Source organism: Schistocerca serialis, chromosome 5 (genome assembly GCF_023864345.2).
Source record: "Schistocerca serialis cubense isolate TAMUIC-IGC-003099 chromosome 5, iqSchSeri2.2, whole genome shotgun sequence".
In the NCBI taxonomy this organism is placed as follows: Eukaryota; Metazoa; Arthropoda; class Insecta; order Orthoptera; family Acrididae; genus Schistocerca; species Schistocerca serialis.
In genome coordinates, this window is record NC_064642.1 from 144,068,202 (window position 1) to 144,094,482 (window position 26,281).

Consider the following 26,281-nt stretch of genomic DNA (forward strand, 5'->3'; position numbering starts at 1 on the left):
AACGCAGGAACTGTGTCTAATAAATTAGATTATTATATAGAGATTCAAAATCCTAGCTACCGAAGCACTCAGGTGAAACAAAATAAGTCACTCCTGATAGGAACTTGTAATATGTCACAAAATCGGTTTACTTTCCGACACAAACAAAAACGCAAGAACTGTGGCTATTAGATATTAAATTAACAAGCAGAAATTCAAGAATCTAAACTATTAAAGCACACAGATGATATTATAAAATTCGCTTCTGGCTAGGAACTCGTAAAAGTCGCAAAATCGGTTACTTCTCTGTTACTGCGTCTGTCTCGGCCAGCTGCTGCTGCCTGACTGCAAGTAAAATGCCTTACTTTCTAATGTAGCTCTACCTTTAAGGTATGATAAATAATACCGAGAATTCCAAAATGAACTTGCATTCTGCAGCCCCTGCCTGTGGCTAAACCATGTCTCTGCAATGTCCTTTCTTCCAGAAGCGCTAGTCTTGCAGGAGAGCTTCTATGAAGTTTGAAAAGTAGGAGACGAGGTACTGGCGGAATTAAAGCTATGAGGACTGGTTGCAAGTAGCGTTTGGGTAGCTCAGTTGGTAGAGCACTTACCTGCAAAAGGCAAAGGTCATGAGTTCGAGTCTCGGTTTGGAGCATGGTTTTAGTATGCCAGAAAGTTTTTAATAACCAGAATTGGACATAAAAAGCTTGGAATTGTGATTTTAGGAATTCAGTAAGCACACTATAATAATGATAGCGAAGTGTACAGTTTCCAGATATCTCCATGTCACTTGGAAATTATGGTGTGTTGCCATGTCCCCTCAGATAATTGAATGTGACTTCTGTACAGAACCAAAAATATTGCTCAAAACGAATTTAAAAGTAGTTTTACTCATTCATCAAATTTTCCAGTGGCACTTCTTTTTCTTTCCACAGCACTGTTATTAGGGTGTCTGCATCTCCAAGTGATTTCTGTGAGAAATGCATATTTGTGATACAATGTCCTTTTAATTAAAGTTCCTGTGAGCCCTTGAGCTAAAATCTGTTCAACTACATTTACAACTTACATATGTGGACCGAAGCCACAAATGAAAATTTGTGTTAAGACTGGGATTTGACCCCAGATCTCCCACTCCCTAGGCACATGACCAATCTCTACACCATCCTGGCATAGTGGCTTTGCACAACTGCATAGACTACCCTTGCACATATCCTCCCCCAATCCAAATTCCCATTCATATCTCACCTCACTTGGTAATCTCCCTAAACTTGTACAGTATTGCAGAGGCTCTCCAGGTGTATTGGAAGAGACGTCAGCATTGAAAGAACTGGGGATCCTGCCTGAAACCCAAGTCTAGGTGCTGTAATCAAATGAAACTATATGGTTGCACAGACCTTTTCACGCCTCAAACATCTATGATGCATGTATGCAGACTAAGGGAATGAATGACAATTTGGTACAAATGGTAAAATGGAGAACCTCTGCAATGGTGTTCAAGTTTGGGGAAAATACCAAGTTAGCTGAGGAGTGAACGGGGGGAGGCGTGCTAGGGTAGTCTGTGTAGTGCCATTGTGGTGTAGTGGTTAGTGCATCTGCCTAGTGAGCAGAACACCCAGGTTGGAATCCTGGCCTTGGTACAAAGTTTCATTCGTTGCTTCAGTCTGCATATATATATCATATATATTTGCATCTTGAAAAGGTCTGTGGAACCATATATTTTCATTACGTTTTTGGCTGCTTGACTGATTTCAATTGATGTCATCTGGGATTAAGTGTCAGAAGGAAAACAGATCTCGTTGGTGGAACAATCACTGGTCTTCGAGGGCGACAGTTTGAGTGAATATTTGTGGAAGTTTTTGTTGCCCATGGAAACGCGACTTTAAATAGGACCATATCACGCGACTGGCCTCATTTTTGCAAAGATGGAGACTCAAGCTCATTCCGATTATTCTGATTTAGGTTTTCCGTGAATTTTTAAATTACCTCAGGTAAATGCTGGCATGGGTCCTCCGACCGACACTTGTCCCCCGTTCAATAAAGATGTGTGTATATTGCACATATGTTTGTATATATTAATCACGTTTTTCTTAGTATTAAATTGAAGAATTGTGTTTCATTGTAAAATGGCTCTCAGTTGACTAAATTACTAATAATAATACCAAAGATCATAGTGGTGGCGACATCTGTAGAAGACGTGTATTATGATTAGGATTATCTTTGTATTCATAGAAGCTTTGGTAACATTGTGCTGATAGTTTATAAACAGAATGTTTGAACCAATTTTGCGCCAAAGTTAACGATTGTTTGGTTTGTATATTGACTTAAATTACGAAAGACATTCAGTATAAAGAGTGAATGAGTTTGATGATCTACATGGAATGAAGCATTACTGTTGTGTAATACAGATATTATTGCTAACAAAAAAACCGAAGATATTATTTGCGCCCCAGAAATTGTTATAAACTTTTAGTTATCCCTTACCAGAAACACAGATTATTCAGCTTGCCCTTTAGTGTGTAATTAAGTATGAAATGGAAAGGCTTTTTATACAGGATCGCATTGTAGAGTAAAACACATGTAATGCCATTGTAATGTGATGTTGATAATCCACAGCTCGTTTGTAACTTGTATAATCGTGAGTTGTGATTAGGCGGTAGTATTTAAAAACAAAAATGTTTCTGCTTCCTGACTGCAAAAATCCCAGTAAACACACAGTCTGGAATACAGTCAATGACAATGTGAGAATAACAATGTCTGTATTCGTTACCGTAGTCGAATGAATGAATTCGAATAGAAGTACCATTTGCAGTTTTTGTACGAGACACACTTAACTTAATATTTGAGGGATGTGATTAATATAAAATATTTTGTCGTATCAGATAGATTGTGCTGTGCCAGCTGGCATTGGGTACTTGTTGCTTCCTGTCTTCAAATTTTCGATGAGGACGATTTGTAAATGCTTAATGGGATCTTTTTCAAACGGTTGTCAGTGTTGAGCTGTTAAAAAGTAATTATACTGTATGTAAAAACATTTTCCATTTACATTTTTTAGTTGAGATTCCACTAAGTGTTAAGTTGTGTCTTGCGTTAACGTTTTTGAGAGTTGATATATGATACATTTACATAATATGTGCCAATCACATGACGTTACGGTGATATATAATGGAAAGTGTGTTATATGTATGTGACGTAACATAGATGCTGCATCTTGTAGGTATCTGTTAAGAAGCTGGAGATATTGACCACTGCCTCACAGTATACTTTTAATCACTTACGAAAGTTGTTATTAATAATCCATCGGAGTTAGTTTATGACAGAGATTGACAGGTACAACAGTAGACACAAACTCAATCTACGTTACCCGTTAATGAATCACACTCATGCACAGAAAAGGGAGAAATGTGCAGCAATAAAACTCTGACAATTTACCTATTGAAATGAAATATCAGCCAGACAGAAGATGTTTTTTCAAATGTAGATTAAATACAGGGTGTTTATAAATGAATATCGGGGTTTTAACAATTTATAATATTTATTATATTAAACTTACAGTTAAAAATGACATGTCAAATGAAAGAGCAACTCAGACAGTTTTACCAAGAATCTTATAAATATTCAATGTGAGCACCATTTGTCATACCATTTATCGTGTATATGGTTTATGAAATAAATAAGGAACTAACTGCCAGATCAATCTGTCTCCACAACCAAGATTTTGGGGACACCATCTATCATGAGGAGCCTCAAATTTGAGTTAAATAAGAATTATATACCATACAGCTGCAGAGATTAAAGTCTTAATTCCTGCAATTTCACCTTGACTGTAATGTCTGCCCACTGCTTAATTTGTAAAGGGACACACAAATCTGCTCCAGTTCCTGGCTGATTTAGCTGGTGTGAAATGGAGATATGCCTTTTAAGCACTACGTAATTCACCATGTATTGGAGCAGTGTCCACAAATGAAGCTGTATCCTGGCAGGCCTATTACAAATATGATTTAGGTTTCATTGAAATTGTGCTACTTTGCTTCCCAGACACAGAATTTTATCTTGAACAAATTGTTGGAGGTTATCAGTAGCCTGTATTGCATTTATTTTCAGTGATGAACCTACATGTTATGAGTGCCCTGCACACTGCAAGTTTTAACTTTTTTATTGTAGACAGCCAGATGCATCTATTCTCAATCTGATAATCTAGGACTTGCTTTCAGAAGTATCAAGGTTCAAATCTCTACCCCTCATCGTATTTGGTAAGCCTGCCCACATATGTGGTCCTGGGCAACTTTTCCATAACTCTCCCCATTTCCGAAACCTAACCAGTCATTTTTCTTCCCCCCTCTTCTTTCCCCTACAACCATTCCACCAGAAGGAGTCACTGGCTCTGAAATCTTGTGTGTTTCCTTAACTTTGCTGTGTGTGGAGGTGGAGTTTTTTTTTGTCACCACTATTAGAGTAGATTTTTTATCCATCCAACTACATATTCAAAAATTGATTATTTTTGTTGATATATTAGCTCTGGCAACCATCAGATTTGATATTTTTATACATATGGGGATTACATCATATACATAGCAGAAGTACAAGCTTAAGAAATGAGAAACATTAGCAAAATAAAATCTGGCACACTGGAGGGAGCTCTCCAGGAATACAGGGTTTGAACCAGCAATTTTGTTCTCATTAACACCGTCAGACATGCTGAGAACTGCAAATCGCAGACCGTAGTGGAAAAATAGCAGTGTTGATGAGGGACGTAAATAAGGCTATGGTATGCACAACATTACTAAAAAAAAAGTTTGGCTCAATTACTGGTTTTGTCTCCTCTCAACCAGACTATTGCGTAAGCTAGATCTCAGGCTAGGTTACTGTTTAGTCTGCCACAGAAAAAAAATTGCATGTGCATTTTTAGCGTATTGCAAAATCCAAAACTTTGTTCCTTTATGTGTTTCACCATTTCCCTAGACCTATGTGGTCTAGTAAACAAGCCATCATCCACAAGAAATGCATGACATATTATGAACAAAACATTCAGCTGTCATTTTCAATCGAAGGGTCGACAGAAGCGTCCGATCCCACGCGTCGGCTTTGACCCGTGACATAAGGGTGTTGTCATGTGTGACGTCATGACGGCGCGGAGTTTGGTTTGAGTGTGGCTGTCTCCAGTTCTGTTTTATCTTATTTTATTTACTTTTCTGATCTGTTCGTTCTATCTCGTGAGATTTTTTTTGTTTTAAATTTAAAAACACTTATTACTTATTTTAATTATCTGTTTCCTCCAATTTCTGTTTTAGTTTATTATATTTATCTTTCTGATCTGTTCGTTCTATCCCGTGAGATTTTTTTTTAAAAAGACAAAAAACACTAATCAGCTTATGAAGCATCTTTATCTTCTATGGGTTGCAGGGGTTACGACCCCTGGAGAGGTGGGTGGGTGTTCATGCATGGCTGTCTTCACTTACACGTTGTAGCTACGCAAGGCGTCTAAATTTGTTTATATTTAGTTTGCCCCCCACCCAAAACACCCCATTTCTCGCGCTTGTCCCGTTAGTGTCATTAGGCTTCTTGTGGAAAGTGTGTGTGTTTGCTTTTGTTTCCGCCATATTTGTGACGTCATGGGTCAAAGCAGACGGGCGGAATCGGACGCTTCCGTATTTCCCAACCGAAATAAATGAAATATCCCAAACACCATTTACATTGTTAAGTACGCATCACATTATGTTAAATAAGTGTACGACAAATGTGTAAATAAACATAACTACATCTTGCAGTTGTGCATCGTGGAACTGTGACTGGTCACTGAATTGTAAAAATAATATTTTAGTAGACATTATTTCAATTCATTGTTGATACAGTGTTGACTTCCAAACTTCCCTCCTTTTTCTCCACCACCCACCCCAAACATCAATAACCTAAGAGTAGAAACATGGGTAATCAGGGAATGGATCTCTTGTGACCAATTCACAGATTGTGAAATTGGACTGGTGAAATATATTTCCACTGATAAGGAGCTCCATCATGCAGAAACAAGGCTAACTGAATAGATGAATGCCGACATTATTAAAAAAACATGTTTGCTTGCCATCATGTAAATTGTTAAAAATACTGCCTAACAGCTCATAATATACCGTGTAAGCACTGCACGTTGTTTGAGAAGTGGAAACTTGTGTGTGCAGTTAAAATTGTTTTTTGTGAAATGACACACACTCGTACAGTGTAATACATTTTGCTACTGGTAAGTATACAGTGAACACCAAAATCTTTGCCAGAATAAATTGATATGATCAAGTGGGGTATTTGAAAACTAGGGGTAATTGAAAACAGTAGGTATAAAATTTTGTTGGTGATATATTTGTTGTGACTGTATATTGTTTTCATCTATCCTTTTTTTTTGTTATGATGTGACTTCCCCCTTTTTAATTGATCTATATTTTATCAAAAAGAAATATTATTATTTTTGTTGATTTGTTGCCAAGTTGAAACACATGCATGGTTTATTAAGCTATTTTATTGTTCCCAAACATGATTATAATAATGGAAATACTTAATTTCAAGCTAAATAAGAACCACTGCATGTTTACACTCTCCCACTAGAAATTACAGGTTGGGGTAGTTGAGCACAGCTACTGGGTGGAGATTGCAAAACAATATGACAATGTTATTCCAAGCCAGGTTTTGGAAAATACCAAGAACCTAAATGAAAAAAGCATCCAGATTGCAGTCCCCATGTAAATGATGTGTCAACATCTGTGTATGGTGCTATAAATAAAGTTTGGTCTGTGTATGTTGCTATAAATAAAGTTAAAACATTTAGGGAAGCAAAAGAAGCTTATGATGTCCCAAAATCTGTCATAAACCACCTCATTATAGATAAGAAATTATTATTTATTTATTTTGGAAATACAGAATGAAAAGAAGAAATTAAATCTGACCTTGTCTACAGGATTTGCATAATTTTATTCGAATTTCTTCTTCCTGTCAGAACGACCCTCTGGATAAATTAGGGCCTGAGGATCCTGAAGCTCTTCCTCCATATATTGAAGCTACACTGGTGAGCTGTTCAGTTGTTCGCACTGAAATGGGATGTCTGAGCAGCAGAGGAACTTCAGTCATTGGTGCAACAATATATTAAACAGAATACATTAAAACTCCATTTAAAGATGGTCATCCTGGTGAGAATTGGTATGAAACACGACCCCTGTACTTTTTTAAGAAACCTGAGCACTTTCAGAAGTTGCATAAGAATGCTAGAGACCCATTCGTAGTTTATCCCTTCTAAAATGAAGTGAATAATATGAGCTAAAAGATAATGAAAAATCATTCTTTGTCTACAATTGTAACCAGTCTGGGTTTGGCGTGATTCAACTAGGGTAGGAGCTCATGGCAAAAAGTGAAAGCCACTGAACAATGTGTCTGTTAGAGCAGGTAGGAAATCAACAGTTGTTTTAGCCTACATTACCGCTGATGGCACGTATTTGCGATGACTGATCATATATAATGGTGGTGCAGATCAGAGTCCACGGACTTCAATTAATGCATACCCAGGGGCACTGTATGCTGCTTCAACAAATGGGCAGATGGAGGAGCCTCAGTTTTACCTGTGGTTCACTAAGATTTTCATCCTTCTCTTAGAAAAATGGTGTATAAATCGCCAATCGCTCACTCATAGTGCCACTTTGTGTTTGATGGGCAGGCTAACCATATCAGCCTACAGTTAGTGGAAATGGCTGTACAAAATAATATTAGTTTAGTGTACTTATTGAGTTATTTAACTGGAACGCTACAAGCTCTCAACAAATGTGTATTTGACGTCGTTAAAACCAAATGGAGAAAAAAAGCTTGTGGGATTCGGTGAAGAGCAACTGGGTAAAACAGTGTGCTGTTTGAAGGGGGGGGGGGGGGGAGAAATCAATTTAGTTAACTCTTTGGGCAGGCTTGGTCAGCTGCACCAACATCTGAAAACATTAAGTGGGTAGTCCATGCATCTGAAATTTTTCCATTTGACTCCATAAATGTTTTTTAAGATTTATTTGACCCTAAATGCTAGTGACAGTACATATGTTATTCGCCGACTCCAGTCCACCTTCCGATTGCTGTCCCAGTATTGTGTGTGTAACCAGCACAATGTAGTTGCATGGTTATTGCAGGAGCACCAGGTATTGCTGCACGACTGTTTAGGGAAATGATATTGTTTGCAATGTACCAACCACACACATTCGTTGTGTTATTTGAGGTATGTTGTCAGCTTAAACAGAAATGTTTTATGTAATAAGATGTTTCCATATTTTATTTATGCCATCTTGTGTAATATGTCCTGTAATTTCGCTGTTTATTTTGCATTTGATTGTGTGACGAGTCGTTATACTTTTTCTGGTTTCTCTCTCTCTCTCTCTCTCTCTCTCTCTCTCTCTCTCTCTCTCTCTCTCTCTCTCAATTTATAAATTCATTTTACAACTGATTGGGATTGGACACTAAAGTTTATTTTTGCACTTGTAGGAGAACTACAACTGGAAGTTTTCAATGACAAGCTTTTAAGTACCTACTTCTGCTGAGACCATCTACGCAGTTGTGAGTAGCCAGTATTAACCATTATGCCACTGACACGGAAAAGGAAAGCGTCCAAGAAATTTTCTGAACAATATTACACCATTCTTGAAAGTCAGAAGCACCCTGTAATACCAAATGAACTACTTCAAAAGGTATGTCTTATCAGATAATATGTGAAATGTGTTCATTGCATTTTTATTCAGAATTTCTATGATGAACTAAGTAATGACAACACCCAAAAATCCCATTAAGGAATAAGGTTTTGCAAGTCCCATTTGAATGGTTCCAATTTTATTATGGAGTGATTTACAGCATTTTACTGTTGGATGATTTTATCTCAAATCATACAGTTCATGTCAGCTCGTGGTCATGAATTTCTCTGTAAAAAAATGTGTATTAGACCTCTATGTCGTAAGTGTTAAGAAATAAAGTATTTTTGTTTTATCTTAAGTTTTGTAAATGGTAAGGCCCTTTGAAAAATGTATATTTTGTAAATAACTCTTAAAAAGATAGGGAACAAAAAAAGAAAAAAACTAAGAAACCAAAAGTGCTGGGTACCTGGCAGATGTTTTGCATTGAAGCTCCCTCTTTGTGTGTTGAAATTTAGTTGACACCCATACACTTGTGGGCTTCCTTTAACTTACAAAATTTACATTAATTTTTCCTCTTAAAAACTTTTTTTTCTAATTAGGAAAATCGCAGAATGCTGTATTTTCTGTCATATTACCAGATACTACTGATTTAATTATAAATTGTATCTTCTCTGCTCCAGCTATCTGTCTTGTGTAAATATTTATTACTAAAAATGTAAAAAATTGCATTTTTATGAGGTTTTACGAAGTATTTAGGCTGCTCGAAAACCCCCATCTGACTAGTTGTGAGAATTACAGAAAATATTGTTTGGTTGATATGTTAATAGTCAGTGCAAACACAATGGGCAATATTTTTCTGTGTAAAGTGTTAAAAATTTTTCAACATTCTGCATATTTTGCATCACCGAATTTCTAGTGTAAAATATGCATGTTGGCAACACTGTTTCTAGTGCTCTTCTGTTTATAACAAATGAGTGATAACTTGACATAAAGCATTCTGCATTGTTTTGTGTTTGGTTTGAATTTTTTGTTAGATACAATGTCAGTGAGGAAATGCAGTAGTATGTGGCCTGCGAAAAAAGACACAAAGGGGTGTTCGAGAAAAGTGGAAACACTTCACAGCTCTTGGAAATCTGTCAGAGGTATTGCAGAAATATCTTGGTCCTCAAGTAATAGTATTAGCATCACAACCCTCGTTCAGGAATTGCTACACTCACCACAAGAAGAAATTTAGTGGCAACTCACCTGAACGATCACCATCACCCGAATGTGAAACTGAAGAAGAGAGTGCAGCTGTTTATATTCCAGGGTGTGAAGTTGTTGATGCATTGAATGTTAGCATTCCTGCAGTAGCCCCTACTATATCCCCCCCTTAAACATCCAGTAAAAGTAAGAAGTGCAAGAAGAAAACTGTGTGTAGAAAGAAATTGAAATACGTTTTACACAAGCAACTTCTTCAAAACTTTGTGAAGTGTATAATGTAGATGTACTTAGTGCAGAACCTGAAGGTAATGACATTTGCATGAAATGTGATGTGGGGTTTCAAAATCTAAATACTGCTATCTTGGGACGCGCCTATACTGAGAAGGTACTGACACCGATCCCACATAGCTACTCTAAGCAGCAGCAGACACATCCTCTTATTATTGATTTGAAAAGCTTGTAAAATAAAGAATGAGAAAGGTATTTGGGCATGCCCAGGTTTCTTACTGTGGGCATCTGTTGCAAGATGATATTCTTCCTGTTTCTCTGGAACATTACCTAAGTGATGACAAAAATTGCTGCAGGCAAAGTCTTAGCCAGGCTGATGTTATGTCTGTTAGTGAAAATGGTGAAAAAGCTAACAAGGTATGTGACAATATCAATAAGAGAAGCATATTTTCTAATGAAAAAAGGAGAACCTGAATTTAAAAACTGATCTAACAAAATTCTACTCCTTATGACCAAAATGGGTAAAATGCAAGCCAGTGAACAAAGTATGTACACGTATTTACTGCACTAATTTGAAAATTGTTTGTTTCGCCATAAGCAGTGCCACAGGAAAGAAGTAAAAAGAGATGGAACTGATGCTTTCGTGTATGTGTCAAGAGCCGCAAGATAAATGTTGCTTGCAGGAGTGTGCAATGTGTTCTCGTGCTAAAGTGATGACTGTTGAAGCTTTACACCCTCAGGATACTGACAATGACATAACTGATGCATTGTGAGAGGGAGGAGAATTGGTGAAGAAGACAGTATAGCCAGAGAAGTTTGTTACAGAGGTTAGGCCTTGAGTCATGAAAGGAATAGGTCACCATCATATCCAGAGAATTCAAAGACAGGCCATAGCAGAAGTAAAATCAGCAACATGCCAAAATACTGACTCATTAGTTCTTCATTTCGACTTTGCTGAGAACTGTTCTGTTGCTTTGCAGAACGAAATTCAAAATTACCACTGGCACACATCACAGGTATCAATATTCACATGTGTTGCTCATTTCCTTGGAACATCACAATGGTTTGCTACTGTCAGTGATCTCATTAATGACAGTGCACATGCATGCTATCAGCATGATAATTGATGATGTGGCATGTAGAGGCCGTGCATTTCCTAAACACTTGTATGCTGCTTTTCATCTTAAAAACCACTTTCAGTTTTATGAGCATGATCAACACTGTAGTACAGAAATTAAGACCAAAAAATGGATATTTTCGGCAACTGGTCATGGAAAAAGTGCGTGTAATGGCTACCCTGCACCCCCTCTCTCTCTCCGCCCCCACTGTCCCTCCGCCCCCCCCCCCTCTATCCGACCTCCCCCCTCTGTCCCTCCACCCCCTCTTTCCCTCTTCCCCCTCTGCGCCATCTCCCCCTCTGCCCCCACCCCACCTCTGCCCCCTCTCTCCCTCCCACCCTCTGCCACCTCTGCCACCTCTCCCCCTCTCCCCCTCTTCCCTCTGCCACCTCTCCACGTCAGCCCCGTCCCCCTCCCACCCTCTGTCCCCCTCCCCCCTATCCCCCTCCCCCCCTCTGTCTCCCTCCCCCCTATCCCCCTCCCCCCCTCTGTCTCCCTCCCCCCTCTGTTCCCTCTCCCCCTCTGCCCCTCTCCCCCCTCTCCCCCTCCATCCCTGCCCCCCCTCTGTTCCCTCTGCCCCTCTCCCCCTCCATCCCTGCTCCCCGCTGTCCCCACTCTCCCTCCGCTCCCTCTCTCCCTCTGCCCCAGCTCTACCTCCACCTACTTATTACCTCCGCCCTCCTCTCTACCTCAGCCCCCCTTCTACCTCCACCCACCACTCTCCCCTCTCTACCTCCACCCACACTCTACCTCCACCCACACTCTACATCCGCCCTCCACTCTACCTCTTCCCCCCACTCTACCTTCGCCCCCTCACTACCTCCGCCCTCTTTCTACCTTCGCCACCTCTCTGCCTCCGCCCCCTCTCGCCTTCCGGCCAACTCTCGTTTGTCCCCCTGTCTCTCATTCGCCCCACTCCCTCACGTTCGCCCCCCCTCACTCTCATTTGACCCACTCTCCCATGTTCGCACCTCTCTCTCTCTCTCTCTCTCTCTCTCTCTCTCTCTCTCTCTCTCTCTCTCTCTCTCTCAGATGCTGTAACTTACCAAACGAAAGCGTTGGTATGTTGACAGGAGACAATAATAAACACACAAACACACACACAAATTTCAAGCTTTCGCAGCCCACGGGTGCTTCATCAGGAAAGAGGGACGGGTAAGTCTTTCCGGGATTGGAATGACTCCTTACCCTCTCCCTTAAAACCCACATCCTTTCGTCTTTCCCTCTCCTTCCCCCCTTCCCTGATGAAGCAACCATGGGTTGCGAAAGCTTGAAATTTGTGTTGGTGTTTGTGTGTTTTTTATTGTCTCCTATCAACATACCAACGCTTTCGTTTGGTAATTTAGAGCATCTTTATTTTTAGATGTATTTTTCCCACATGGAATGTTTCCCTCGCCCATGTTTCCCTCTCTCGTTCACCCCTCCCTCTCCACCCATGTCTCCCTCTCTGGTTCACCCCTCCCTCTCTTGTTCACTATTCCCTCTCCGACCCTTTCTCTGTCATTCATCCCTCCTCTCCATCCCTCTTTCTCTTGGTGAAGAAGACAGTATAGCCAGAGAAGTTTGTTACAAGGGTTACGCCTTGAGTCATGAAAGGAATAGGTCTCCATCATATCCAGAGAATTAACTTTCTCTTTGTTCCCTTGCCCTAAATTCTCTCGTTTGCCCTCTTTTTCTCATATGCCCGATTTCTCTACATGCCTCCCTCATTCATTCGCACTCTTTCTCTTGTTCGCCCACTGACTCTCATTTCCCCTCTGACTCTCGTTTCCCCTCTGACTCTTGATCGCCCTCTGCTCTCATTCACCCTCTCCCTCAACTCGCCCTCTCTCTCACCTTCACCCTCTCTGTCACATTTCCCCCCTCCTCTCTCTCTCACTACCTCTCCCTCTCCCTCCCTCTCTCTCTCTCTCTCTCTCTCTCTCTCTCTCTCTCTCTCTCTCTCTCTCTCTCGTTTACCCCCCTCTCTCATTTGCCCCCTCTCAATCTCTCGTTCACCCCCCCCCCCCCCCCCCTTCCTCTATCTCTCATTCACCTCCTCTCTCTATCTTGTTAAACCCCCTCTCTCCATCTAGTTCGCCCTCTCTTTATCTAGTTTGTCTCCCCCCCTCTCTCTCTCTCTCCCCCCCCCCCTTCCCCCGTCTCCCCCGTTTGTCTTCTCTCCCCCGTTCATCCTCGCTCTCTCTTTCTTCCGTTCATCCACTCTCTCTCTCGTTCTCCGTGTTCCCTTTGTCCTCCTCCCCTTCATTCTTCTCGCTTCTCCCTGTCCCCTTCTCTGTTCTCCTCGTCCCCTTTGTCCTATACCCAGTTCCCTTCATCCTTCTCCCCCCTCCTTTTCATCATTATCTCTTCTCCCCATCCTCTTTGTCCATCTCCCTAAGCCCCATCCCCTTAATCATTCTCCCATCTCACCTTCATCCTTCTGCCCTCTCCACTTTGTCCTTCTCGCCTCCCCCCTTCGCCCTGTGTCTATCTCCCCTCTCTCCTTCATCCTCCCCTCCAGTTCATCCGTCTCCTCTTTCCAGTTCGCCCGTCTCCCCTCTCCAGTTCGCCCGTCTCCCCTCTCCAGTTCGCCCGTCTCCCCTCTCCAGTTTGCCCGTCTCCCCTCTCCAGTTCGCACGGCTCCCCACTCCCGACCAGGCATCTCCCCTTCATCCTTTTCCCCTTCGTGCTTCTCCCCATCCCCTTCCTCCTCCTCCCACTCCCTGTCCATTTCATCCTTCTCCCATTTCCCCTTCATAATTCTTCCCTCTCCCCTTTGTCCTTCTCCCCTCTCCCTTTCGCCCTTCTCCCCTCTCCCCTTCACTCTTCTCCCCTCTTGCTTCTCCCCTTCATCCTTCCCCCTCTATCCCTTCATCCTTCCCCCCTCTACCCCTTCATCCATCCCTCCTCGGCCCCTTTATCCTTCTCCCCCTCCTCTACCCCTTCATCCTTCCCCTCCTCTACCCCTTCATCCTTCCCCTCCTCTACCCCTTCATCCTTCCCCTCCTCTACCCCTTCATCCTTCCCCCCCTACCCCTTCATCCTTCCCCCCTACCCCTTCATCCTTCCCCCCTACCCCTTCATCCTTCCTCCCTCTACCCCTTCATCCTTCCCCCCTCTACCCCTTCGTCCTTCCCCCCTCTCCCCTTTGTCCTTTCCCCCTCTCCCCTTTGTCCTTTCCCCCTCTCCCCTTTGTCCTTTCCCCCTCTCCCCTTTGTCCTTTCCCCCTCTCCCCTTTGTCCTTTCCCCTGTCCCCTTCATCCTTCTCCCCCGTCTTTTTTGTTTTTTCCCCTCACCTTCATCATTCTCTCCTCTCTCCTTCATCTTTGTCCCCTATCTTTTTTTTGTCCTTCTCCCCTTCTTCTTCATTTTTCTCTTATCTCCCCTTAGTCCTTCTCCTATCTCTTTAGTGTCCTTCTACTCTCTCTTCTGTGCTTCTCCCCTTAGCCCCTCTCCCCTAAGTCCTTGTCCCTTTCCATTGGTCTTTCTCCACTGTCTCTTCCAATATTCACCCCTTCACCCTCTGATCCTTTCCCCTCTCCTTCCAGTCCTCACCCCCTCACCTTCCCATCCTTCCGCCTCTCATTCCAGTTCACAATACCTCACCTTCCCATACTCAGTCTGTCGCTTCCCATCCTAACCCCCTCACCTTCATGTCCAAACCCCATCCCCTTCAGATCTTCACCCCATCCCCTTCAGATCTTCACCCCATCCCCTTAAATCTTCACCCCCTCACATTCCCATCCTCACTCCCTTACCTTCTCATTCTCACCCTCTCACTTTCCCATTCTCACCCCCTCACCTTCCCATACTCTCCCCCTCTCCTTTCAATCTTGTCCCCTTCACCTTTCCATAATCTCTCCCACTCCTTCCAATCTTCTCCCCTTTACCTTCCCTTCTTGCCTCACTCCTCCCAATCCTCACCCCTTCTCCTTCCCATCCTTTCCTCTCTTCTTCCAGTCCGTGCTCTTTCTCCTTCCAATCCTCTCTCCCTCTCCTTCCAATCTTCTCTCCCTCTCCTTCCAATCCTCTCTCCCTCTCCTTCCAGTCCTCACCCCCATTCCTTCTCGTTCCTTGCAATCTTTACCCTCTCTTCTTCCAGTGCTCACCCTCTCCCCTTCCCATACTCTTCCCCTCTCCTTCCATCTCTCCTTCCCATATGCTCCCCCTCACCTTCCATTCCTCACTCTCTCTCCTTCCCATACTCTCCTGTCTCCTTCCAATCCTCACCCTGACTCCTCCCCTCTACCCTTCCAGTCCTCACCCTGACTCCTCCCCTCTACCCTTCCAGTCCTCACCCTGACTCCTCCCCTCTACCCTTCCAGTCCTCACCCTGACTCCTCCCCTCTACCCTTCCAGTCCTCAACCTGACTCCTCCCCTCTGCCCTTCCAGCCCTCAACCTGACTCCTCCCCTCTACCCTTCCAGCCCTCACCCTGACTCCCCCTCTTTCCAGTCCTAACTCTCACTCCTGCCGCCTCTATCTATAATTCACTCCCACCTCTTCCCCCTTCCCTCAAGAATTCACTCCCTCTCCTTCCCCCTTCTTGCAAAGACTTACTCCATCTTTCCCCCTACTTTCAAAAATTTGCTCCCTCTTTCCTTCTTCTTTCAAAAATTCACTCCCTCTTTTTCTTTCAAAAATTCACTCCCTCTTTTTCTTTCAAAAATTCATTCCCTCTTTCCCCTTTCTTTGAAAAATTCATTTCCACTCCTTCGGAGCGTGACCCTCTCCCCTTCATCTTCTTTGCCCCTCCTCCTCCCTGCTATCCTTACACGCTCTCCCTACCGTGTCCTCCACCCACTCCTTCCCCGCATCTCGCTCCTTCCCTATGCCTTTCGCCTTCCCTGCATCTCTCCCCTTCCTCCCACTTAACAATTTGTTAGAAGCAGATACAATAGCTTCACATGTGTTACTGTCAACATTAATGTCTGTAGTTTGAGATGTGAGAGGCACAGTGGAAGCCGATTGATTATTGCTCACAGTTGCAGTGACATTTATTATTACATAAATGGCACGATACCAAATGTTACAGACAAGCCGGCCGACTATGTTGTACAAAATAAGTAGGGCAGGGGCTTGCGAAAAATTTTCTGCTGTTGCCGTGTTTGTTTGGAGCATGGTGGTCAGGATTGCTGCACTATCACAACACTTATTTCCAAAGGTATACTAGAATGTATATGCCTCTTACTGCCTGAGTTCAGAGTGGCTGTGCCAGCCCAAGAATATAAGTGATGGCCAGCTGCATGAGAAGCTTCAAATGCTTGAACTTCTCTTCATAAGGCGGAATCTTCAAACTGCAAAGTCCTTTGGCAGCCACCTTATTTTGTGAGGGGGGGGGGGGGGGGGAAGACCTGATGATAGCGTGTCAAATCATGGCTTCCTTAGATTGAGTAGTAATGAAATTGCTCTTGAGACTTAACCTCAACAGTCAAATCATGGCTTCCTTAGATTGAGTAGTAATGAAATTGCTCTTGAGACTTAACCTCAACAGTTCTACTGCCCAAGTGTGATATGATTGATGACATTGCTTTTTGCAGTGATTGTACTCCACTCTTGTGAAAATCACACGAGTATGTTTGTTATAAGTTGAAGTCAGTAAATGACACATTTCATTGAATGATAAAGATACCTAATACTAAGGGGAGCTAACTTCCCTAACAAATGGTACTGACAGAGATAGAGCTTTCATGGAGGTAGTGTCCGTTATGGTGCAGGCTGTGAAGTGTTGCTCTGGGTGCTTCTCATACGATTCCCAGTCTACAGTAGCCTCGTCAGAGATGGGGAAGGGTGGTGGGTAGGCCGGCAAATTTTTAGGCCGCATTGCCAGTCCCATCAATGCTCTCTCCATCAGGGCCATGTGTTACTGCTGCTGCCACAGGACAGTGGCATACTGAAAAATAATTCTTACTTGTTGCCACTTGTGTAATAACATAGATGTTAAAGAATGTCAATAACTTAACGATCACTGGTACTGTGAATGCGATCAATACGTGGTCCTTGTAGGTACGTAGTCAGATCAGTACCAGTCTACATACAATGATATGCGTGCAAAGTGAGGTAAACAAGAGTATAAACAATTATGGAATGAGGCAAAAGCCACTGTGCTCCAGCATTAAATAGAACAACACATGATGTTTCCGCATGGTAGAGCTGGGCGGCAGCTGCGCATGCCACTATTGATGCACAGTTATCAGTGCTGTCCAATAGTTCTGCCACCTTGCAGCCAGCGCCATTGCACCTGATTGAATACACGTGACGGGCCAGTGACTAACGTCCTGCTGAATTTTAATGGACAATGAGGTGCTTGTGTGATTGAGGTGATATCTGTGGGTTATCACAGTTGCAGGTTCCAGTTTAGTTTCTGTACATCTTTCTTGAAACAACTGCCACCATTATTTTTTATTCAATTGAACTTGTAGTTTGAGTTCATTTCTTCCTTTTTGTAATTTTATATCTAAAAACAAAGATAATGTAACTTACCAAACGAAAGTGCTGGTATGTTGATAGAGACACTAACAAACACAAACACACACACACACACACACACACACACACACACAAAATTCAAGCTTTTGCAACCCACAGTTGCTTCATCATGAAAGAGGGAAGGAGAGGGTGAGACGAAAGGATGTGGGTTTTAAGGGAGAGGGCAAGGAGTCATTCCAATCCCGGGAGCGGAAAGACTTACCTTGGGGGGAAAAAGGGACAGGTGTACACTCGCACACACACACATATCCATCCGCACATATACAGAGACAAGCAGACATATGTAAAGGCAAACAGTTTGGGCAGAGATGTCAGCCGAGGCAGAAGTACAGAGGCAAAGATGTTGTTGAATGACAGGTGAGGTATGAGCGGCGCCAACTTGAAATTAGCGGAGGTGGAGGCCTGGTGGGTAACGGGAAGAGAGGATAAGTTGTCTGTGCAAGTTATCTCAGTCATTGTTTGTATTACTGATTTCACTCTGATTTAATTTTCTTTATAATCCCTTCTATCATTTTGAAAATCTTTATCTGCATTATTTTGTCCACAATGACAGAAGCGTTTGTTTTAAATGTTTGTATGACTATTACCATCCAAAACATTTTTCATTCCTGTTCTGAAAAATAAATTTTTGATACCACTAGACAGGTTTTATAAATAGATTACTTTGTCTCTCATCTACTATTCGGTTAAAATTATGTGGACTAAGATCACAAATGAAAAGAGAATGAAAAGAAGTGAAAAATGAGAGCAAATAAAAAAAAACCTAATATGGTGGCAAAGGATTAAAAATAAAACTAATTATATTTAAACCAATTAATTGTTTAAAAGAAATAGTCACAGTCCTTTAGTTAAAATAAGTTGTTTCACCTGATGACAATGAAACTCACAGGCTTCAGTATAACAGCCAAATAACTTAACTGCGACACTACAGTGCTTGTTTGGAAATTAAGTAATATGTTTAAGGCTGTGCTGAAACAAGAAATTCCATATATATATTTTTTTTATTGATTACTTGCAAATGAGGGCCCAACAGGGTGAATGGTTGCAGATTGATACTTGGACCCTAACCTATACCACCACATAAATAAGTTGATCCCATCCTGGAACCTCTCTCCTTGTCAGATAAAAAGATTTGAATGTCTGTTTTGATCAAATGAATTGCATTGCCTGATGATATTTTTTTTATTAATGAATAAGCTTTAGTTATCCCTGTAATATTAGCTTTTTGTGACATTTTATTTTATTCTCTTTGAATGTTAAATAAGGGTTTAGTCACAGAACCTGTTGCCTTCACTAGACAGTAGAAGAAGTAATGAAACTAAGTTAATTTCACATCTCTTCAGATAGAAGTAAAATACCGAGTATTATATTTTGATTCAGGTTAAAGAAGATGGGATTGCAAATCTTACTCGGGAGGAATCACATGTGTTTTGGAGAAGTTTACATGACAATTCTGTTGCTCACCTACAGATTTTGTTTCCTGATGAAGTGGAGGCTTGTACTCAGGTAAGAACTGAAGTTCTGATAAGCGGTATGCTTTTGCATGATTTTGATAGTTCTCATTTGACATGTTTAACAAACCGTGTGTTGCTCCAATAATTTTAAACAGAAAATATGTGGCAAATATGATTAAAAAAACTAAACAAAGAAAGTGAACACCAATTTTTTAAGATTAAATGGTTGCTTATACAAAAAGAGTGAAGGGGGTAAAAAGTGAGGATATGTTTCTGAAGCTTGAATATTTAAAGTAGCACAGAATGGACGAGAACTAAATAAACTGAGAGTGGTTGGGGTGATAACATGTAACTGAGACAGCTTGTGCCTTGGAGGAAAAGCAAAGGAAATGTCTCATATTGTCAATCTTCCAAACAGTATACAGTATTTGCTCTCTAAACAAATGAAGTAGGGGAAATTTGTAATAAGCAGAAAAATTAGTAGAGAAACCAAACGAACAGAGAGGAATTGAATGCAGCAGAGAAGCTTTGAACGCACGAAAAGCAAATGAAAATGCTGTAAATGTAAGCATAATGTGATGAAACAGACAACTTAGAAGAAAGTTTGTATTACAAAATAAGTGACATAGTTTGTAACAATCTCTCTAGTTTGTGACTGAGTAGAAGTTTTGATATAGAGTAACTTTTCTGTCAGTGTCTCTTGAAGGATTAGACACATGCACTGTAGAAATATTCTTTTATCTTTATTTTTATGTATTGTTTACTTATTACAATTGAATAAGTAGGCCCCTTACTTGTTTCGTTGTGTTCACTATAATATTTGCCAATTTAAAAGAAGAGTTCTTTGTTTCTTATAATAATAGATGTGGTACATTGGATGTTTAAATCAATTTGCAGATTTCTTTTTTTTTTTACAGGTAATTGGATCTGAGTAAAAGGGCGTAACGCAAACAGAACTTGAACGTTCCTTAGGTCTGTTGTTTATCACTGTTGAAAATTGCATTCCTCCATAGAAATAGCTACCAAAATAGAAATCACCCAGTGTGGTTCTCTTGCCGCACTTTTAACTTTTTTTAACTGTGCCAGATCTATTTTTCTCTCAGCTATGTTATTTATTTCAGTGTCCAAACTATAATTTGATAAATTTCAGAACTGTAAGATTCCAACTTCAGATATCTATAAAAGATGGTCAGAGTAATCAAGAACCCACAATTAAAAACTCTCACAAGGAATGATGAAAACATTCACAGATTCTGTATTAAAAACTGGCATGTATGAAGATCACCTCAAAGTTCCATTACAAGTGTCAACCTTGATTCAGTTTGTGCAACAGCACACAGCATTTATTGACAAATAACGAAGATTGAAATATCACACATGTTGTCTGTGCAATATCAGTCCTAACTGGGTCATGAATGGTTAGATCAGTACAAGTTTAGAATTTTCACTAGTGTTGAATATCCTCTCCAGACTCTAGCACAAAAATACATGGTCCGATATCTGATAATGAGATGTGGAGTTGATGCAAGAGGACAGTGGTATTCCTAGCTTGACAGTGGTCTGTTTGCTCCAGCTGTGTGGTGATTGCCAGTGCAGGCCAATGGTTGACTGATGTAACCATGTTGGTCATGCTGCCTGTTGTGGCCTATGAAGGTAGACAGAAATTTAACAGTTAGGGCATTCGTGGCTGATAGGCTGCCATTTGACATCACCGGGGAGACAGCAGAGCAGCCAACTTCAGTTGGCTGTTGGGCTAAGTGGTACCCCTGATATTATTCCCCTGTGTAATTTTCATACTTATTGTAAACAGTTACATACCTTTTAGCTCTAGAACATTTTAAAACAAACTGTAATTTAGTTAGTCATGCTGTATATTATTTTTATCATTCTTTCCTGTCTCAGACATTATGTCTGGTTAAAAATGGAAAGTGACGCGGACCTTGAGCAAGTGTGACTTCCTTTTAACTGTACGGTATATGTTACATTGCATTTAGGAACTTTCGGGTAATTGAACATTTATCAATAATTACAGATTTCTGTAGTTGTATATATACGTTTGGATGTAGCTGTATTGCGTTGATGTACTGGTGGATATTGTGTGGTATGACTCCTGTAGTTGATAGTATAATTGGCTGAAGCCAGAGATAAATTCTGCCGAAATTTTTGCAAAGTCACAGACGGTGTTTAGAAATGATACATTGCATGCAACCGGTGGTGGCGTGTTTGTCGCTGTTAGTAGTAGTTTATCCTGTAGTGAAGTAGAAGTGGATAGTTCCTGTGAATTATTATGGGTGGAGGTTACACTCAACAACCGAGCTAGGTTAATAATTGGCTCCTTTTACTGACCTCCCGACTCAGCAGCATTAGTGGCAGAACAACTGAGAGTAAATTTGGAATACATTTCACATAAATTTTCTCAGCATGTTATAGTCTTAGGTGGAGATTTCAATTTACCAGATATAGACTGGGACACTTAGATGTTTAGGACGGGTGGTAGGGACAGAGCATCGAGTGACATTATATTGAGTGCACTATCCGAAAATTACCTCGAGCAATTAAACAGAGAACCGTCTCGTGGAGATAACATCTTGGACCTACTGATAACAAACAGACCCGAACTTTTTGACTCTGTAAGTGCAGAACAGGGAATCAGTGATCATAAGGCCGTTGCAGCATCCCTGAATATGGAAGTTAATAGGAATATAAAAAAAGGGAGGAAGGTTTATCTGTTTAGCAAGAGTAATAGAAGGCAGATTTCAGACTACCTAACAGATCAAATCGAAAATTTCTGTTCCGACACTGACAATGTTGAGTGTTTATGGAAAAAGTTCAAGGCAATCGTAAAATGCGTTTTAGACAGGTACATGCCAAGTAAAACTGTGAGGGACGGGAAAAACCCACTGTGGTTCAACAACAAAGTTAGGAAACTACTGCGAAAGCAAAGAGAGCTTCACTCCAAGTTTAAATGCAGCCAAAACCTCTCAGACAAACAGAAGCTAAATGATGTCAAAGTTAGCGTAAGGAGGGCTATGCGTGAAGCGTTCAGTGAATTTGAAAGTAAAATTCTATGTACCGACGTGACAGAAAATCCTAGGAAGTTCCGGTCTTACGTTAAATCAGTAAGTGGCTCGAAACAGCATATCCAGACACTCCGGGATGATGATGGCATTGAAACAGATGATGACACGCGTAAAGCTGAAATACTAAGCACCTTTTTCCAAAGCTGTTTCACAGAGGAAGACCGCACTGCAGTTCCTTCTCTAAATCCTCACACATACGAAAAAATGGCTGACATCAAAATAAGTGTCTAAGGAATATAAAAGCAACTGGAATCACTCAACAGAGGAAAGTCCACTGGACCTGACGGGATACCAATTCGATTCTACACAGAGTACGCGAAAGAACTTGCCCCCCTTCTAACAGCCGTGTACCGCAAGTCTCTAGAGGAACGGAAGGTTCCAAATGATTGGAAAAGAGCACAGGTAGTCCCAGTCTTCAAGAAGGGTCGTCAAGCAGATGCGCAAAACTGTAGACCTATATCTCTGACGTCGATCTGTTGTAGAATTTTAGAACATGTTTTTTGTTCGAGTATCATGTCGTTTTTGGAAACCCAGAATCTACTCTGTAGGAATCAACATGGATTCCAGAAACAGCGATCGTGTGAGACCCAACTCGCTTTATTTGTTCATGAGACCCAGAAAATATTAGATACAGGCTCCCAGGTAGATGCTGTTTTCCTTGACTTCCTGAAGGCGTTCGATGCAGTTCCGCACTGTCGCCTGACAAACAAAGTAAGAGCCTACAGAATATCAGACCAGCTGTGTGGCTGGATTGAAGAGTTTTTAGCAAACAGAACATAGCATGTTGTTATCAATGGAGAAACGTCTACAGACGTTAAAGTAACCTCTGGTGTGCCACAGGGGAGTGTTATGGGACTATTGCTTTTCACAATATATATAAATGACCTAGTAGATAGTGTCGGAAGTTCCATGCGGCTTTTTGCGGATGATGCTGTAGTATACAGAGAAGTTGCAGCATTAGAAAATTGTAGCGAAATGCAGGAAGATCTGCAGCAGATAGGCACTTGGTGCAGGGAGTGGCAACTGACCCTTAACATAGACAAATGTAATGTATTGCGAATACATAGAAAGAAGGATCCTTTATTGTATGATTATATGATAGCGGAACAAACACTGGTAGCAGTTACTTCTGTAAAATATCTGGGAGTATGCGTGCAAAATGATTTGAAGTGGAATGATCATATAAAATTAATTGTTGGTAAGGCGGGTACCAGGTTGAGATTCATTGGGAGAGTCCTTAGAAAATGTAGTCCATCAACAAAGGAGGTGGCTTACAAAACACTCGTTTGGCCTATACTTGAGTATTGCTCATCAGTGTGGGATCCGTACCAGATCGGGTTGCCGGAGGAGATAGGGAAGATCCAAAGAAGAGTGGCACGTTTCATCACAGGGTTATTTGGTAACCGTGATAGCGTTACGGAGATGTTTAGCAAACTCAAGTGGCAGGCTCTACAAGAGAGGCACTCTGCATCGCGGTGTAGCGTGCTCTCCAGGTTTCAAGAGGGTGCGTTTCTGGATGAGGTATCGAATATATTGCTTCCCCCTACTTATACCTCCCGAGGAGATCATGAATGTAAAATTAGAGAGATTCGAGCGCGCGCGGAGGCTTTCAGACAGTCGTTCTTCCCGCGAACCATATGCGACTGGAACAGAAAAGGGAGGTAATGACTGTGGCACGTAAAGTAGTGCCCTCCACCACACACTGTTGGGTGGCTTGCGGAGTATAAATGTAGATGTAGATGTGGATGATGTCAACTTTATCCTGATGCCACATGTCGTTGACTTCCTCAGCCAGTTGGATGTATTTTTCAATTTTTTCTCCTGTTTTCTTCTGTATATTTGTTGTATTGGGTATGGATATTTCGATTAGTTATGTTAATTTCTTCTTTTTATTGGTGAGTATGATGTTAGGTTTGTTATGCGGTGTTGTTTTATCTGTTATAATGGTTCTGTTCCAGTATAATTTGTATTCATCATTCTCCAGTACATTGTGTGGTGCATACTTGTATGTGGGAACGTGTTGTTTTATTAGTTTTTGTTGTATGGCAAGTTGTTGATGTATTATTTTTGCTACATTGTCATGTCTTCTGGGGTATTCTGTATTTGCTAGTATTGTACATCTGCTTGTGATGTGATCTACTGTTTTCTATTTGTTGTTTGCAAAGTCTGCATTTGTCTGTTGTGGTATTGGGATCTTTAATAATATGCTTGCTGTAATATCTGGTGTTTATTGTTTGATCCTGTATTGCAATCATGAATCCTTCCGTCTCACTGTATATATTGCCTTTTCTTAGCTATGTGTTGGATGCTTCTTGATCGATGTGTGGCTGTGTTAGATGATACGGGTGCTTGCCATGTAGTGTTTTCTTTTTCCAATTTACTTTCTTCGTATCTGTTGATGTTATGTGATCTAAAGGGTTGTAGAAGTGATTATGAAATTGCAAAGGTGTAGCCGATGTATTTATATGAGTGATTGCTTTGTGTATTTTGCTAGTTTCTGCTCGTTCCATAAAGAATTTTCTTAAATTGTCTACCTGTCCATAATGTAGGTTTTTTATGTCGATAAATCCCCTTCCTCCTTCCTTTCTGCTTAATGTGATTCTTTCTGTTGCTGAATGTATGTGATGTATTTTATATTTGTGGCATTGTGATCGTGTAAGTGTATTGAGTGCTTCTAGGTCTGTGTTACTCCATTTCACTACTCCAAATGAGTAGGTCAATATTGGTATAGCATAGGTATTTATAGCTTTTGTCTTGTTTCTTGCTGTCAATTCTGTTTCCCGTATTTTTGTTAGTCTTTGTCTATATTTTTCTTTTAGTTCTTCTTTTAATATTTGTATTATCTATTCCTATTTTTTGTCTATTATCATCATCATCGTCATCATCATCATCCTCACTTTTACAATGTGTTTACATTTTCCAATAACCCAAAATTATAATCAGATTTAATTTTAATTCTCCATTTGTGCGTACCTATCCATAAATTAATTTCAATATTTCTTTGTCTAGCTAATTCCTGAATTCTTTGTATCCATGTGGCTGGTGGTCTACCTGTTTTTTGCTTCCTGGTGGTTCCCACTCCATGATGCGTTTCTCTCTCTCTCTCTTTCTCTCTCTCTCGCCTCTGAGTACCTTTTTGTATGCCCATACCATATTGTCATGTTATAACCACACTCGAGTCTGAATCCAAAAGCAGGGTCATCACAGAAATACAACACGCAGCGCTGAAAGCAAGTTTGTTACGAACACCAAGATATACCCGAAACAGAACTGACCTCCTAGATTGAAAGTGCAGCTATTTAAACATCTATTTAGACAAACACTGAATATTCCAGAATATACCATCATTACAAACATACTGTATTTCAAGAACTTTACAGAAATGATAAATATCACATAACAAATAATTGATGATGATTGCATTTGAACTGGTGATCCACAGCACACCATCCAGCAACACTATCCATTACACCATACTGCCTGCTCCACAGCTCTTGTCATTGCTCCTTTTCCCAGATAAACAGTGACTTGCTGTTTCAGTTCTCATTGAAGCAAGCTACAGCACCCTGGATATAGATTTTGTCTGTAGGCTTGTGTATGGTGGCACCAGTGGATTCTTGCATTCTAGTCGTATTGTTACATCCTCTTCACTGTGATGAACATTGAAGGAAGCTCTTCCCATGAAAGCTTTGTGACTGCCAGTTCTCTTGAACTTTCCATCATCAAGGTGTGCCTCTGGGCAGTAGTAGGGCTTCATATGGAGGATATGAACATCATCTCTGCCCATTTTTTGTTATGATGGTTTTGTATGTGATGTGCAACAAGTGACAAAGGATATGGCGTGGCCCAAAGTAGCACTTAAGTACTTTCCGCAGAGGTGTAAAACTCCATAGGAAGTTTTCTGAGCTGTATCTCACTGGGCGGTGCATGGTGTTGGAGTACTCTCAGTCTTTCTCCTTGGTGTCCAGAATGTACGTGAGCAAGCTGCCGTGCTTCTTTGATTCTGGTGATGAGATGTTGGACATAGTCATTCTGAGTATCATCCAGCTGAAATGGGAACAGTGTATCCATTAATGTTGTTGGCTTGCAACCTTGGAGAATGGTGTGAAGCCTGT

The 26,281-nt window shown here is 41.1% G+C and overlaps 1 protein-coding gene across 3 annotated transcripts in view; it reads left to right on the forward strand.

The window, feature by feature from the left end:
- The first annotated feature begins 2,205 nt into the window (after positions 1–2,205).
- Positions 2,206–26,281, forward strand: part of LOC126480820 (condensin-2 complex subunit G2-like) — a 290,712-nt gene continuing 266,636 nt past the window's right edge. For all 3 annotated transcript variants that reach the window (XM_050104156.1, XM_050104158.1, XM_050104157.1), the window contains exons 1-3: positions 2,206–2,286; positions 8,470–8,672; positions 19,013–19,138. In XM_050104156.1, the coding sequence (XP_049960113.1) occupies positions 8,565–8,672; positions 19,013–19,138 (234 nt within the window). In that variant the 5' untranslated portion in view covers positions 2,206–2,286; positions 8,470–8,564. The remainder of the gene's footprint in view (positions 2,287–8,469; positions 8,673–19,012; positions 19,139–26,281) is intronic.